Below are 16359 nucleotides of genomic sequence, written 5' to 3'. Positions count from 1 at the left end.
AATCTATTCAGATGAAGTCAGTAGGATCACAAACATGTAACCCCAAGTATAGCCTTTCATGGTCAGTGCAACGAGCGGAATATGAAATAGGAGCAGATGTGGAACCTGAACTGAGGATATGAAACGGGTGAATACGGAGGAGGTGAAAAAAGGGCAACGGCTAACTTAAAGACTTATGATAAACTAGTCCTAATTCAATAGATGATCTAATGCTGTAGACATGAGCTGAATTTACTGAGCTGATCTTTTGTTATCTTTGGAGTATCTCAGCCAGACATGTGCTTGCTGAACCAACAGAGTATCTTTAGGCTGGAGACATCTCATCATGCTGAGGTCAACGTTGGAGTGGTGGTTGGCTGTTGATGTTTCCCTAGGCCTTGGTTCGTCGAAGCAGACGGACATCTTGCGGCACAGATGTGGACTTTCTGGTGATGGTGGAGTGGACTCTGTTCTAGTAGATTGAAGAAATGTAGCATGTTACCAAGATAATACAGAGGGAAGTTCTTGCTTCAGGAGAGGAGGGGTAGCACATAGCAACCATTGAAGCTTTTGTCTGGTCACAGACGAAGATAGCAGCGGAGTGGGTCACTGCCAGCTGTAGTGGTCTTGATCCAAATGGTTTACTTGTGAACTTGTGAACAAAAGTGAATGTACAAGAGAGAGGTAAAATTGGCTGTATCCTGATTTGACTTGGGAGAAGCTGGTCATTTGCATATGGGCCTGTCTTCTTGCCCTATGGACAGAGACAAAATCGATAAGATAAGCAGCTTCAGGCTGTTAACTATTATTCTACTTTAACTTTGTCTAGGGGGAGTATTTTAAATAACCAATCATGCACGCTTGATGGATGGATGGGTGGGTTGGTGGGTGGGTGGGTGGGTTGTCTTGGTAGAGTTCATGAGTGACGGCCTATGGAGCGTTCGATTTGCTGGGGGATCCATGCTTCCGCTTTTGATATCCCGCTTCTGGTGACACATTTTGTTTTTTAATCACTGGGGGTTTTATTGTCTCGGCCAGGCCAAAGGCATGGCCGAGAGTATGTTTTGCCCCCTGTCCGTTCGTCCGACGTCCGTCCGACGTCCGACCGTTGGCCCGATCGAAGCAAAACTGTGAAACACGCACACTCCCTGGATGCCAGAGCCAAACATCTGCCCCAAATTTTTCTGATCGGCCTATTATAGCGCCACCAGGAGGCCGAGTTTTCCAAAACAACTTTTTTGATATTGCACCTACAGATTAGCAGATGTACAAGCAAGTGACGCGTTGTGAGCTTGTACATTTTTGAATATCCAACGTATATATAGAGAAAGTGGTTAAAATGATTGTGACACTATATCAACAAATGTTGCTGGGGACCCCTTGGAACCCCCCCAAGGACCCTTGGGCGTCCCCAGACCCCACTTTGAGAACCTCTGGGTTAGATATATTTTAAAACCCACCACTGTGTGTGTGTGTGTGTGTGTGTGTGTGTGTGTGTGTGTGTGTGTGTGTGTGTGTGTGTGTGTGTGTGTGTGTGTGTGTGTGTGTGTGTGTGTGTGTGTGTGTGTGTGTGTGTGTGTGTGTGTGTTTTTGAGTGACAGGTTCTTGCAGGTTTATGTGACTTGGTCTTGTCCTTGTGTTTCTTTGGCCAGATGGTGTCCTTTCTCTGTCTCACATTCATGGAGTTTGTATTTACATAGAGTCACACTGTCACCATATGGCACACACACACACACACACACACACACACACACACACACACGCACACACACACACTCATAAAGCAAACATGAAAACACAAACTAAAATATACTGAAGGTGCAGATGCAAGCGCACACAAACACATTAAGATACTGTATTCACATATACATACATTCACAGACAAACATAACACACAAATACAACTACTGTAGGCTAATACAGAAAACTAGAGTTCCCAATCTTGAACTGGCCCTGCCCTCCAGAACGAACACACACACACACACACACACACACACACACACACACACACACACACACACACACACACACACACACACACACACACACACACACACACACACACACACACACACACACACACTATCCTACCTGGGCCTCCTTACTGTCCTTCTGTGCTGTGGTCCCACTAGAGACCCAAACCCAGTAACCTCTCCATATTACCATAGCTGAATATGTATAAACCAGACGCCGCAAAACACTTTAACACAGCGGGAATTAGCTTGTTAGCTTTACTGTGTTGTTTCTTCAGGATTCAAACAGACAATAACAACAGTGTATGAAAGTTATGTTACGTTTCCAGGATACCAGATAAACGCGGCTTCACGCTGTGTTTCGAGCTTGAAGATTTGCTACCTTTGATGCTTTTGTGTGACGCTGTAGTATGATCAACTAGGGCATTAATTTACGATATAAACACCAAAAGTTATGGAAATAAGAGGTTTCTGCCCGACGGCAACGATATCCAGTTGTTAATGTGGTGGGAGATGTGTACTACAAGAAATTGACGTCTCTCTCCCTGATGACCGCTGTTGTTAGCTAACGTTACATGAAAGTTGCGCTGTTGTGCAAATCAATCAACGCTTTGCAATGTATTAAAACGCAACAATGTAACTTTGACCAAACACATTGATATTTAGCATGATGGATTACCTTTTAAGCCTGGGTGTTGACAGGTAACACATGATATGATACTGTAAGTATGCTGAAACTAGAGTCGTGGTGCGATACATTTGCTGATACGAAGCACATCGCCAAAGTGCCACAAGATGAAGCCAACAAAAATCTTCCATTATGTGGCTTTGACAGTGGCAGGGGCTAGCTTTAGGTTCACTGCCATTTTTCATGCCCTCTCTCAATACCTCTCCCTCCACATTGCAGAGGGATTCACCAGTATGTAGGGTAGGGCTCAGCGTAATACAAATGCAGACATTTTATTAAAAACAAACAAACGGGGCGTCCGGGTGGCGCAGGGGTAAAGTTCCTGTATACCGCCATGGATGGCTTGGCTGGGCATTCTAAGAAATGTAATTGCCTGTGTTCACGGGTGGGATGTCGGGCGAGGAGGTTGATCTCTGTCACTGCAATAACGACTCCTACAGTACAGGTTAGTCAGGTGAGGAAGAATTTAGACCTGATAGCTATTGTCATGGTACAACTTGTCCTTGTAGCAACTAGTATAACTATTGTCCTGAGTTTGTTGGCAGAACTACTGTACCACCGACTTATAACTTCTATTTATTAAAGCATATCCATCACCACCTAAAATATTGTCTCCAACTTGCCTAATAAATTACTGATTGATCCAGAATTCCACGACACAAGGTGCCTGTTAGGATGCAGAACTGAGAGGAATAGCGTGTTGTTTTGCATGCGTTAGCGCCCTCCCGGTGAAACTCCTCTCCGTCAGGTGAAAAGAACACACACGTGACGACATGTGTATCGAGGAGACACGTGGTTGTCACCCCCCCCGCATAACTATTGTAGCTGTAGGGGTTAGCATTAGCAATGACAGTGACTACACGTAAGTGGAAACAACAGGACTTGGCATAATTACTAAATTGGGACGGGGGGGTGGGGGGGGTGGCGGTCAAACTAAATATTGTGATATCAATTAGATTTTCATACCTTGCTGAAATAAATGGAATCTAATGGCTTCCTTGAAGAAGAAAATTGCACGGTATGCTTTGGAATGTTTGTCAGTAACGTCAAGTATACCGTGAGCGGAAGTCAATGGGCTAAACAAACCAGACCACCAAGTATGGTCCTCTGTTACTACAGTAATTGCCATGGGACAAGGAGAAACAAGAAGGGAAAGAAACTGTAGACCGGGGCAAATGGGGAGAGATGAAAGTGGAACTTGTGAAAGAATTCAAACAATCCTCCTGGTTCAGAAGTCAAATAGAATGGGAGGACAAAAGGAGAGGAATGGGGTAAAGGAAGGGGGTGTAGGAAGGAGATGTGTACCCAGGATGCTCTGAGGAGTCTCTGACCTTGACAGGAGGAAACTTTTACACAGACACACACACACACACACACACGCACACGCGCACACACACACACACACACACACACACACACACACACACACACACACACACACACACACACACACACACACACACACACACACACAGAGAGAGAGCCTGTGTTGTCGGTGGCCATCTACCCATCTCCAGGGAGACTAAAACTGTCAATGATAACTGTGAAACTGCCGCCCGTGTGTGTGTGTTTGTGGATCCTGCAGGCGTGATTGCAAGCAGATGTTTTTCCAGATTTCTCGATTAAGGAGAACACGCGTCTGAATTGCTTGACTGGTGCCAATCTCTCTCTCGTGCAGCTCTCTCTCTCTTTCTCTTCCTCTCTCACTCTCCCGCTCTCCCTCCCTCTCTTCCTCTCCGTTTTGCCATCTCCTTTCTTTCCTTCGCCATCTTGCTCTTTTCTGCTCCCCTTCAGTCGCCTCCACCCTGAGCTCCTATCCTCTACCTTCCTCCATTTTAATCTCTCTCTCTTTCATCCTCATTTCCTGAAGATCTTTAAGTAATCTGTCAGTCTGTCTGTCCACATGCCTGTCTGTCTGTCATAGAAAAGGAGAAAATATATAACAGTGAAACCTCCTTCCCTCTGTCTCTCCTCCTCAGAGGAGCAATAGAGAGATCATGACGATAAGAAGATAAGGAATGAAGGAAGACTGCAAGGAAATATAATAATCTTTATATTCTCACTCGACCCCCCCTCCCTATTTCTTTCTACATTTCTCTCTCTCTCTCTCTCTCTCTCTCTCTCTCTCTCTCTCTCTCTCTCTCTCTCTCTCTCTCTCTCTCCCCCTCCCTCTCTCTATCTATCTCTATCTCTCCCCCCCCCCCCAGGTGATGCTAGCAGAGCGTAAAGGGACAGACGACTTGTTTGCCATAAAGATTCTGAAGAAGGACGTGGTGATCCAGGATGATGATGTAGAATGCACCATGGTGGAGAAGAGAGTCCTCGCTCTGGCTGGGAAACCTCCCTTCCTCACAGCTCTGCACTCCTGCTTCCAGACCATGGTGGGACAGGGGCGCGCGTGCACACACACAGAGACACACACACACACACACACACACACACACACACACACAATTACTGGAGAGAGAGGCCAAATACTCTCTAAAAGGGTTTTCATTGTTTCACCATTCCCTCCGTTTATGACTGACTAGGTGACTTACTGTGACCCAATGTGACCTCTATCTGTCTGTCTGTCTGTCTGTCTGTCTGATGACCCCTCTCTTTTTCTCTTTGTGTGTCTCACCCTATAGGATAGGTTGTATTTTGTTATGGAATACATCAATGGAGGAGACCTCATGTATCAGATACAGCAGGTCGGCAAGTTCAAAGAGCCACACGCTGTGTGAGTACACACACACACACACACACACACACACACACACACACACACACCCACCCACCCACCCACCCACCCACCCACACACACACACACACACACACACACACACACACACACACACACACACACACACACACACACACACACACACACACACACACACACACACACACACACACTCACAAATATGCAAGATTATGGAATCACAAACACTTGTACACTGTGCTCCTAAATTACATATCTTTAAAGAGAGCACAACAGATAAAATACATTGTTACAGATCAATCCAGAACCCCAGGTTTTATACTATTATGTAATATATTGGGTCTCACAGTCTAATATCTAGGGTTTGAGAGTAAACTTGCCTATGCTACTAAACAAAATCGTGCTTCTTTAATGTTTGATTTTTTTTCTCCCTTTCCCTTTTCCCCATCTTTTTTCTTCTTCTTCTGCCCAGTGCTTCTGATATTGTTCATAATTCTAGCACTCCCGTTGTACACGCATGTATTCAATTGACTTGGCTTAAATTGGGTTAATAGGGTTGCCAACCACCTGAAATTCAAATAAGGTACACATCTTTTAGCTTCCAAATAAAGGACAATTCAGTATTTCAAGGGACCGTTGGCAACCCTACTTGGCATACACAGGGGTAGGGTAGTGCATGTAATGTAACTATGGTTGACCTGGTTCTCTAGGTGTTGCTTGCCCGCTCGGAGCTCACAGCTCTTGCCTCCGAACCCACAGCGGTCCTACCTAACGTAGATGACTCGCACACACACACACACACACACACACACACACACACACATGCAGTGTGTCCATTCTTAGGTTGATCTTATTAGCCGGGGTCTGAAATAGAAGAGACAGCTCTGACCTTCACACACACACACACACACACACACACACACACACACACACACACACACACACACACACACACACACACACACACACACACACACACTAACTCTGTTTCTACTAGCCTCCCTCCTGTTTTGCTACCTAATAACCATGGTTGTTTATTTGTGTGTGTGTGTGTGTGTGTGTGTGTGTGTGTGTGTGTGTGTGTGTGTGTGTGTGTGTGTGTGTGTGTGTGTGTGTGTGTGTGTGTGTGTGTGTGTGTGTGTGTGTGTGTGTGTGTGTGTGTGTGTGTGTGTGTGTGTAGGTTCTACGCTGCGGAGATTGCCATTGGCCTGTTCTTCCTGCATCTAAAGGGCATCATCTACAGGTACACACACACACACCCACTGCACCATCCTCACAGCATGGTGCAAATCAGACCTCTGGTTTGGTGCTCTCACGCCATACCATATACGGAAGCTTAAGACATGGTAATTATCTGGTCTTTGCTTCCCAAAAAGTTGTGAATATCCAATACACATTTATATTATCTTACGTGCCTTCATGAGACAAGAATGGATTTTTTACCGACCCCCCCCCCCCCCACCCCTTTCTAGTCCTTTTCAGAAATTCAGCTCACAAAGTGTGTGTCTTGCACTTGTACTACTGTATACTGTGGCCTTTTGCTTATGTTCTGCTAACCATGAGGCCATCCTGTCTTGTGTTCACACAGGAGGCAAAGGTTTTTTTTTTTTTACATACAATTACATACAAAGTCAATGCAAAGACGTCAAATTGATGCGAAGCTGCATCGGGCGGCGAGAGTGAGGCAAACCGGTGACACGAATGTGCGAAATTTGCCTCTTTCTCGTCTTTGCTCAAGCTGAATTATCCCAACTAGAGCGAAGTTCGCTTTGCGAATCAAGCGACATAAAAAATATCTTTGCCTCCTGTGTGAACAGTGAACACACCTTAACAGTTAGAATGCTGTGCATATGACATTGGACTAGATCTAATTGTGACGTTTTGAGGGTTCTATTACGGCTTGTGACATGCGTCAAATGTCATCGCTGCTATACTGTCTCCTGTCTCTCTTTGCTATAACATTTAATAAAGCAGAAATTACATGAATTTCCCTCAAGGGATCAATAAACGTTTGTAGTAAAATCTTAAATAGTCTTTATATTTTCTTATTATTTTAAAGATTATTTAAATCAATCTGGAGTCTCACGTCACCTTTTAGATGCATTAAGTAGGGTGTGTGTGTCATGGTGGAACAGTAACTTTCTCTGGTCCTGGTTTGACCCTTTAAGAGGTGAGGTAGTTACAAATGTAATATCAGGACAAACACACTTACAGTAAGTGTGTACAAATATTGTACAGTCACTGTACTAGCCTGCAAGTCTAGTACAGAAAATGTTGTACTTTCCCCCCCAGACAAATTATTCCCAACTGACTGCATGTAATGTAATGTTCCAGTTTAACAAAGGGAAATCATACATTAAAATGAACCACTTAAATAGCAGATCTACAAGCTCAGAACACATTGCGTTGCGATGCATTGTGAGATGTTGTAGATCGGCTGTTTCTGGTGAATGTTCCCCTAGAATATGGGGCGCTAGGGTTCAAGTGGTTAAATACATATATCTTGCACTTGCATCCTGTAGGGACCTGAAGCTGGACAACGTGATGTTGGATTGTGAAGGTCACATAAAGATAGCAGACTTTGGCATGTGTAAAGAGAACATGGTGGATGGAATCACCACCAAGACCTTCTGTGGAACGCCAGACTACATCGCACCTGAGGTAAGTTAAGTATTATACAGTGGTGTGAAGTAACTAAGCACATTTACTCAAGTACTGTACTTGTAATTTTGAGGTATTTTTTACTTTACTGGAGTATTTCAAATTTTCTACTCGACTACATCCCAAAGGCAAATATTGTACTTTTACTCCACTATAATTATTTGAAAGGTTTACTAGTTACTTTGTAGATTTAGATTATTATTACAAAACATACATTAACCACTTATGCCCTACAGTATATACATTTAGGCCATTTGAAAATAGCCAATCTACAAGCTCACAATGCGCCGCAATGCGACGCATTGTGCGCTTGTAGATCTGCAATTTTCAAAAGATTTGTATACATTTGAAAACTTGTGAAATGGGACATTCTGGATAATGAGTACTTCTACTTTTGGTACTTGAAGTACATTTTGATACTGATACTTTTGTACTTTTACTCAAGTAAATATTTAATTCCAGACTTTTACTTGTAACAGAGTATTTCTACATTGCAGTATTAATACTTTTACTTAAGTAAAAAAATTGGGTACTTTTTCCACCACTGGTATTATACAGTAGTACAATTTTAAATGTTGAATTACGTGTCCGCATTTTTAGCAACTCTTTGGCTGTGTAAAATATGGTTGGAGATTAACTTTGGACATCTGACCAAACTTACTTGGATGCATGTTTGTATTTGAGATGTGTCTTCATGTTGTTGGTAGTGGAATGATAGGCCATCTGTAGCTGACATAGCTAGACTTTACAAATGGAACCAAATGGACCCTTAACCACCCTTGCATCGCTGTTCTGGGGGCGAACATTCGGGGAAGAGATTTGGTGTAGACTAGGGAAAAAAGGAGCAGACCAATTACCGTATAGAGCCTCAGGGGACCACAGCCAATTAAGTATATAGGGTTAAACTTTAAGTGGCTAAGGGGTCCATTTGCTTCCATTTGTACACTCTTGGAGTTAAAGCTGCGTAAAAGTGAAGTATTTCCAAATGGGCCTTTCTATAGTATATTGCTCGGAGTGCTAATCACCCTCTCCACGGCTGAGCTGGGTTTCTGAACATGCTGCTGTTGTTGAACAGCTATTATCAGCGCAAAGAATAGGCCCACCATTCTTTTGATTTGATTTTTAATCCACTATGAAACGAAAGTGCCTTGGCGTCAAGTAACAGAAAATGTATGCAGTGTCGTAGATTTTCCGGGACTAAAATGTGACATTTATTGTACACAAGTTGAAGGGAAGACCTCATGTAAAGAGTGGCTTCAAATTCAAATTTTCACACTCAGTCTTTTTTTTTACAATTTGATTAGCATTTGAATATTGAACCATCACTTGACAGTCTCCGTGTGTGTGTGTGTGTGTGTGTGTGTGTGTGTGTGTGTGTGTGTGTGTGTGTGTGTGTGTGTGTGTGTGTGTGTGTGTGTGTGTGTGTGTGTGTGTGTGTGTGTGTGTGTGTGTGTGTGTGTGTGTGTGTGTGTACTGGCCTACATTCACACATGCCAATGTTGTGCTGACCACTGCATTATTGATGCTGTTACACTACTGTGTTCTTGGCCACTTAAGCCCCACATACTATCATGTGAGCTTGAAGATTTGCTATTTTCCCTATTTTTTTTTAAATGACATGCCCAAATGACATACAGTATATGAAATGATAATGTCATAATGACCTGCCCAAAATAAGGACTCAAGGTTGAAAGCTAGTGACCGGACACACACACACACACACACACACACACACACACACACACACACACACACACACACACACACACACACACACACACACGTAGAGACAACTGTACACAATCAAGCCTCAAATAATCGTTGACTTTGGGGTAGTAGTTTAGCTTTATTTTTCCACCTGTCAATACCAGCTGAAATTTAAAAATGTAGTCCAAATATGCTCAAGAAACTACACCAGACCCACCTGGTCTGTTTGATCGACATGTCTGGCCCATGTACGTCAAACACAAGAACATATCGTCCAAATATGTCCAAAACCGTTACTTTTCCGGATTGAAATTCAAAAATAGCAAAAGTAGCAGATTGACAAGATGAAAATGGGACGCTTCGCGCCACGTTCCCAGCCGCGTTCCGAGCCGCGTTCCGAGCCGCGTTCCGAGCCGCGTTCCGAGCCGCGTTTCGAGCTTGTAGATCTGCTAATTTTGATACTTTTGTGAGACGCTGTTAGTAGTATTATCAAGTAGGGCGTTAATTTACGGTAAAACACAAAAAGATAAAGTATGGAGATAAGAGGTTTCTGCAACGTTATCCGTGGTCATAATACGGTTATAGGTCACGCTCAGCGAGACCTAGCCGGTTGAGTGTCTAAACAGAAGTACTGGAATTTGGCGGAAGTACCGCCCAAGGAAGTTATATTGAGGCTTTACAGATCCGTTTACATTTCCCGTGCTTGAAATCCGTGTTGTGATGGGGCGAAAAAGGCAGTTACCGGGAGGAGTATATACGACAGAAGTCGTGTACAGTATACACGCTCTGCATTAGGTCGTAACCAGCCTTTTCTCCTCGGAGATGATAAAAGGCTGGGAACGAGGCTACAGTAGTTAAAGGTATGGTAAGTGATACTTTTGTTAAAATGTAAAATCCTGAGTGCTCATTTAACTCTGAGAGTGTACAAATGTAACCGAATGGACCTGTAACCATTTGGTTACATTTGTACACTCTAGAGTTCAAACGAACACTGTGTTAAATGGTTGTCATGTGACCTGCCTTTCAGATCATAGCCTACCAGCCTTATGGGAAATCTGTGGATTGGTGGGCCTTCGGAGTACTGCTTTACGAGATGCTGGCTGGACAGGTGTGTGCCAAATAATAAGTAACCGTGTTCCAAAACTGCCACGGCAAAGTTATGTTATGACATCATCGTATGCAGCAGAAAGGTGATGTCACAGTCATTTTGGTAATAGAGGTAGAGTAGCTACCTGGCCATGATATGAATGCAGATATTGTTGATCACTTTATCTATTACTTCTGTGCTCTGTAAGCTAGTAACCACAAATAGCGATTTGAATAGTGATTCAAATCACGATCCAGAAAATCACACAAATGCCACTTACTGTACATGTGCATTAATGTTGTTGTTGTACGGTGTAGAAGATAACAAAAAATCACACAAACCCGTACAATATAGCCAGTGTTGTATATAGGTTTTCGCCTACTGGTGGAGGCGCTCTCATTACACCAATATTAGTGTCCTAACGATTTTGTTCCACCGCAGAACTTATGTCAAGGACAATGTAACATGAATACATACAGAAATTAAATTTCCCAAAAATCGTGTTATTGTTTTTTGTTTTTTTTTGTGTTTTATCGTTTGGCAGAATTGTCTTTGTTTGCTTTTAGTTATGTGCTAAAAGTGTGATTTTGAGACCTATTTTGCCATACAGTGAGAGAAATCCATTTCCTTGATCACAAAGAGCTTAGATAAATATGATCAACAATATCTGGTAAATAAACCTCACACTTTAATGATACAACTGTAGCAAAATAACCATTATTTCTCCTCTCCTCTCCTCTCCTAGCCTCCGTTTGATGGTGAGGATGAAGATGAGTTGTTTCAGTCCATTATGGAGCATCATGTCTCCTACCCCAAATCTATGTCCAAGGAGGCTGTCGCCATCTGTAAAGGGGTATGATATGCACGCACGCACAGCATATAGTACTATACGCACACACATAAATTGAGATGCACACATGCGCACACGTGCAGATGTTTGCTCACAAACGAGGCGGTTCTCACTCGCTGTTCCTACAGTACTTAAACCTACGAAAAGTAATGATTTGGAATATACTGTGACCCACGTAATGGTGAGCCAGGAGACCGACATCATGTGACCTTTATGCTGTAGGCTGGCGGAGAAGTGCCAGACAGCAGACCTGGAGCACAGGCATATACGGTTTACCAGAACAAATAAATAATTATGTTCCAATACCATTTAAGTGAGAAATAGACCATGCAGTTGTTCAATATTGATACATTTTACATTTACAACGGCTAGTTTTAAGAGTTTGTAAAACACTTAAAATATATTATGGAGCAGACACACACATACTCAGACACACTCAGACACACTCAGACACACACACACACACACACACACACACACACACACACACACACACACACACACACACACACGCAATAGCTGTTCTAGAGGGAACGGGGAAGGTATTAAATTGGAGAGGAGGTGAAATGCGGGGGTTGGAAGAGGAGGTGGAAGGAGGGAGGGGGAGGTTAAGAGAGTAAAGAGAAAGGGGTTTGGAGGAGGAGCTAGGAGAGGACATCAAAATGATCTACATAATTAAAGTCACTGTGAGAGACCATTTAGTTGGTGTGAAACAACATTGTTCGCTATCTCTGTCTATCTGCCCTCTCACGCTCCATTTGTACTTGAACTGTTGTATGGCGGTGCTGCATGTCCAAAATAGTCGCTCTACTGTACAAGCTCACAACCTGTCGCTATTTTCACTACTTTGAAAATAATAATAAAAAAGGAAATGGTTTTGGACATACAAGGTTTCCACCGACAGCAACGTTATGCGTTTCTATTTCTTTATTCTTCTATATCTCTCTCTATTTCTCCACCTTCTCTCTCCCCCTTCTCTCTCTGCAGTCTTCATTGTTAAGCCTCTGCTCCACACTGTTCATTGTATATCCTCTATCTCTTACACATACGCACGCACACACTTATAGATATGTTTATGCACATGCATGCTTTGAAGACAAATGCACAATACAATGTGTGCGTACGTGCGCAGAACAATTATACATGTGCACATTCATACAGTACATGCATATTCTCATACATACATATATACACATACATACATACATACTGTACATAAGTATACACACACACACACACACACACACACACACACACACACACACACACACACACACACACACACACACACACACACAGTGCTCGCTTACTTGCTTACCCGCTCACACACAGTGGTGAGTTCAGTTGCCGTGGCGACTGACAGCCTGAGAAGGCCGACTTCTCCAAACCTGATGCCTGATTTATACTTGGTCGTGCGGCGTGTCGCACACCGTGAATAGCAGATCTATCGTCACACATTGTGAGATTGAGTACTGTAGATCATCCCCGTCAAAAACCAAGGCCTGGCAGTGCTCCACCTCAATATCAAGGGCCTCACTACCGCCACTAAACTCGAAGTCATACTGCACCTCGCCGATTCCAACAAGGCAGCAGTCGTTCCTCAAGCTGGTTCCAACATTGAGTGGCTAGTCACCAAAATCCAGCCACTCAGACAAAATCCAGCCACGCACACTCATTTGTCAGCGGACTCAAAAGGGTCTGCAGACAAATGCATTTCATTTAGGGGGTCCTTGACATGAAAAAAGCTAGAGAACCACTGATATTATAGCAAAGATTTCCTCAGAAGCAAAGATTTCAGTTAAAAATTTTCTTCAAAAATCAAAATGTATAAAATAATGGCTAAAAATCTAAAATAACACAATATCCGTTCCCGGATTGATTGATGGATTAATGGCTTTTGGTAAGGCTTTCCACGTTTTTGGTGGCAGCATAGTAGAATGCATTTCTCTGTTTGAGCCGAATTGTGGGGGGATGAGGTCAGAGGAGCGCCCTCTGGAACAGACGAAACGGCGCTGAGAAACCGGCCCTCCAACGCAGATGCACCGCTGCTGTTCATCCCAACAGAGCCTGTTCTGTGCACGCTGAAACACTCACACCAACACGGACCTTGGCCGCGTGCCGCAGCACACAATCCGAGGCCGGATGGAGAGACGCGTCACCATCTGATGATGATGTTGCAGGAGAGGAAGAAGGCCTGACACCACACCACTGGACTGGCCATGGGATCTGTGTGTGTCTCTTTTATTATTTTCTTCAAAGCTCCGCGATGATGCAGCTGTTGACCCTCTGCCTTCCTCATCCTCGTAGTGTACACACACACACACACGTGCGCGCATGCGCACATACTGTACACAGACAGACACACACACACACACACACACACACACACACACACACACACACACACACACACACACACACACACACACACACACAATTGTCCGAGTTAAAAAAGAAACCCGGGTCTGTGCTGTGTGGTGTCAGTTGTCAGAGGTCAGGCTGGGTGAAAGTTTGGATCCAAATTAAGGGGGTTAACCCATTAAAACCTATGTTTCTATGTCAGTGTTTCTCAAACCTTTCCATGTCAACCCCCAAAATTATATGTATTTGGCCGCCGACCCCCATCTCAAAAATATTTTTGTTCCAGGGACCCACAGAAGCAAAGATTTGAGTTCAAAATGTTCGTTTAAAAAAATATATATATTCAAAGATTTGCACACATTGTCATGATTTTTCAAAATTAGCAGATCTACAAGCTCATAGCGTGGCACGAAGTGACGCACTATGAGCTTGTATATCTGCTATTTTTTAATAGCCAAAGTATAAAATAATGGTTAAAGTGGTTCACATCTAAAGTGACACAGATGCTTTCCCGGTTTTAATGGGTTAAGCATAATCGGCATGGTTACACGTTAGGAAATGAAAAGTGTCCATAAATATTGTAGCATAAATGTGCGCACATGTGCATGCTTAAGGGGTTTAAATCTTGCATGTGTGCATATAGGCGTGTGTGTGTGTGCTTGTGTGTACAGTATGTGTGTGTATGTGTGTGCTATAAGAACCTTTCCACTCCTCTGCCTTCGCCTTAACCAGCATCAATATTTCACAGCCAGCAAGGTCGCGCACGCACGCACGCACACACACACACACACACACACACACACACACACACACACACACACACACACACACACACACACACACACACACACACACACACACACACACACACACACACATACACAGGCTTCATGATGTGTTAAACTATACAATTCTACAGCAAACCCTAATCGTGTCAATTTGTCCTTACACAAGAAAAGACACACAGGCACAGACACACACACACACACACACACACACACACACACACACACACACATTTTCTGCTTCTCTTCCTCTGGCTGTGTGCAACATTACGAGATAGAAAAAGAGAGTCTGAGAACAATAAAGGTTATTTGGCGAGGTAGAGGTGAGAGAGAGGGAGAGAAATGAAGGACAGAAGAAAAGATATGTAGAAAGTGAAAAGAGAGAGATGGATTTAAGGAGAGAGAGGCAGAGAGAATGCCCGCTATGGTCATTTAGTGCTTTAGAGGAGAATTTTCCAAACAACACTCAATTACATTCTCATTTTTCATCCAGAAAATTCTCCTCTCTGAGCATTTGACTTTTGACTTTGTAATTGGAAATCTTCTGTGTGTGTGTGCGCGCACGTCCGCACGATAGAGTAGTGTGTGTTTGTATTGTGTGCACATGCGTATGTGAACAATGTTTGTGTGTGTAATGTGAGTATGATTGTCCTACCCGTGTTAAATGTTATTTTACTGCTAATGTAATGAGTTATGACTGCCAAGGGAGGTGTGCACACACAGAGCAACACAACACGCACGCACGCACGCACGCACACGCACGCACGCACGCACGCGCGCGCGCACGCACACACACACACACACACACACACACACACACACACACACACACACACACACACACACACACACACACACACACACACACACACACACACACACACACACACACACACACACACACACACACACACACACACACACACACACACACACACACACCTGTACTAAGCCAAAGCTATATTATAATTTTTTGTTTTTGTGAAAGAAGGGAAAAGGGAAGGATGCTAGGAAGCCGATCTACAAGCTCACAAAGCAGCGCGACGCTTTGTGATCTTGTAGATTGGCTATTCTCGCAGAACTAATCTAATCTATATGACATCTATTATGACATTCCCAGAGTAGGGGAGTAGGGACGCCCGGGTCCATATGGTTAAGGACTGGAGCACAACTATGTTTTGTGGCTCATTTTAAAGGTTACCGTATGTGATCCATTGTGGTGGCAAGTTTACATACATTAGTCAACTATAACTGACCACACAATCAAATATTAGACTGAATTCATGGATATTTTCATCATGTCTCAACGCGATGATATTAAAATGAAAACATTAATTGGTGACAGGGCACACAGTTACAAATGTGAAAACATTATTGTATGGATTTCAACGGGATTGTGTTAACTGCGAATATTCTGTTCATCACAAAAGTGGTGTAAGGAAAGATATAATAATAATAATACTTTTTAGCAATTTTTTTAAACAATGTTACAAAGTGTTTTACAACAAAATCAAACTATGAATAATATACAATTTGTGTGAATAAGATGACAAGACAGCAACAC

General features: G+C 43.2%; 1 protein-coding gene across 1 annotated transcript in view; it reads left to right on the top strand.

The window, feature by feature from the left end:
* The window catches only part of prkcbb (protein kinase C, beta b), a 105838-nt gene that overhangs the window by 76927 nt on the left and 12552 nt on the right, over positions 1 to 16359 (top strand). Inside the window, 6 exon segments of the mRNA XM_080447719.1 lie at positions 4848 to 5021; positions 5271 to 5362; positions 6525 to 6587; positions 7867 to 8005; positions 10740 to 10820; positions 11545 to 11652. Of these exon segments, the coding sequence (XP_080303845.1) occupies positions 4848 to 5021; positions 5271 to 5362; positions 6525 to 6587; positions 7867 to 8005; positions 10740 to 10820; positions 11545 to 11652 (657 nt within the window).

This window comes from Gymnoscopelus braueri (assembly GCF_963280865.1).
Source record: "Gymnoscopelus braueri genome assembly, chromosome: 13".
NCBI lineage: Eukaryota > Metazoa > Chordata > Actinopteri > Myctophiformes > Myctophidae > Gymnoscopelus > Gymnoscopelus braueri.
Note: the sequence above shows the minus strand (reverse complement) of the source record. Positions and strands in the feature narration are given on the sequence as shown.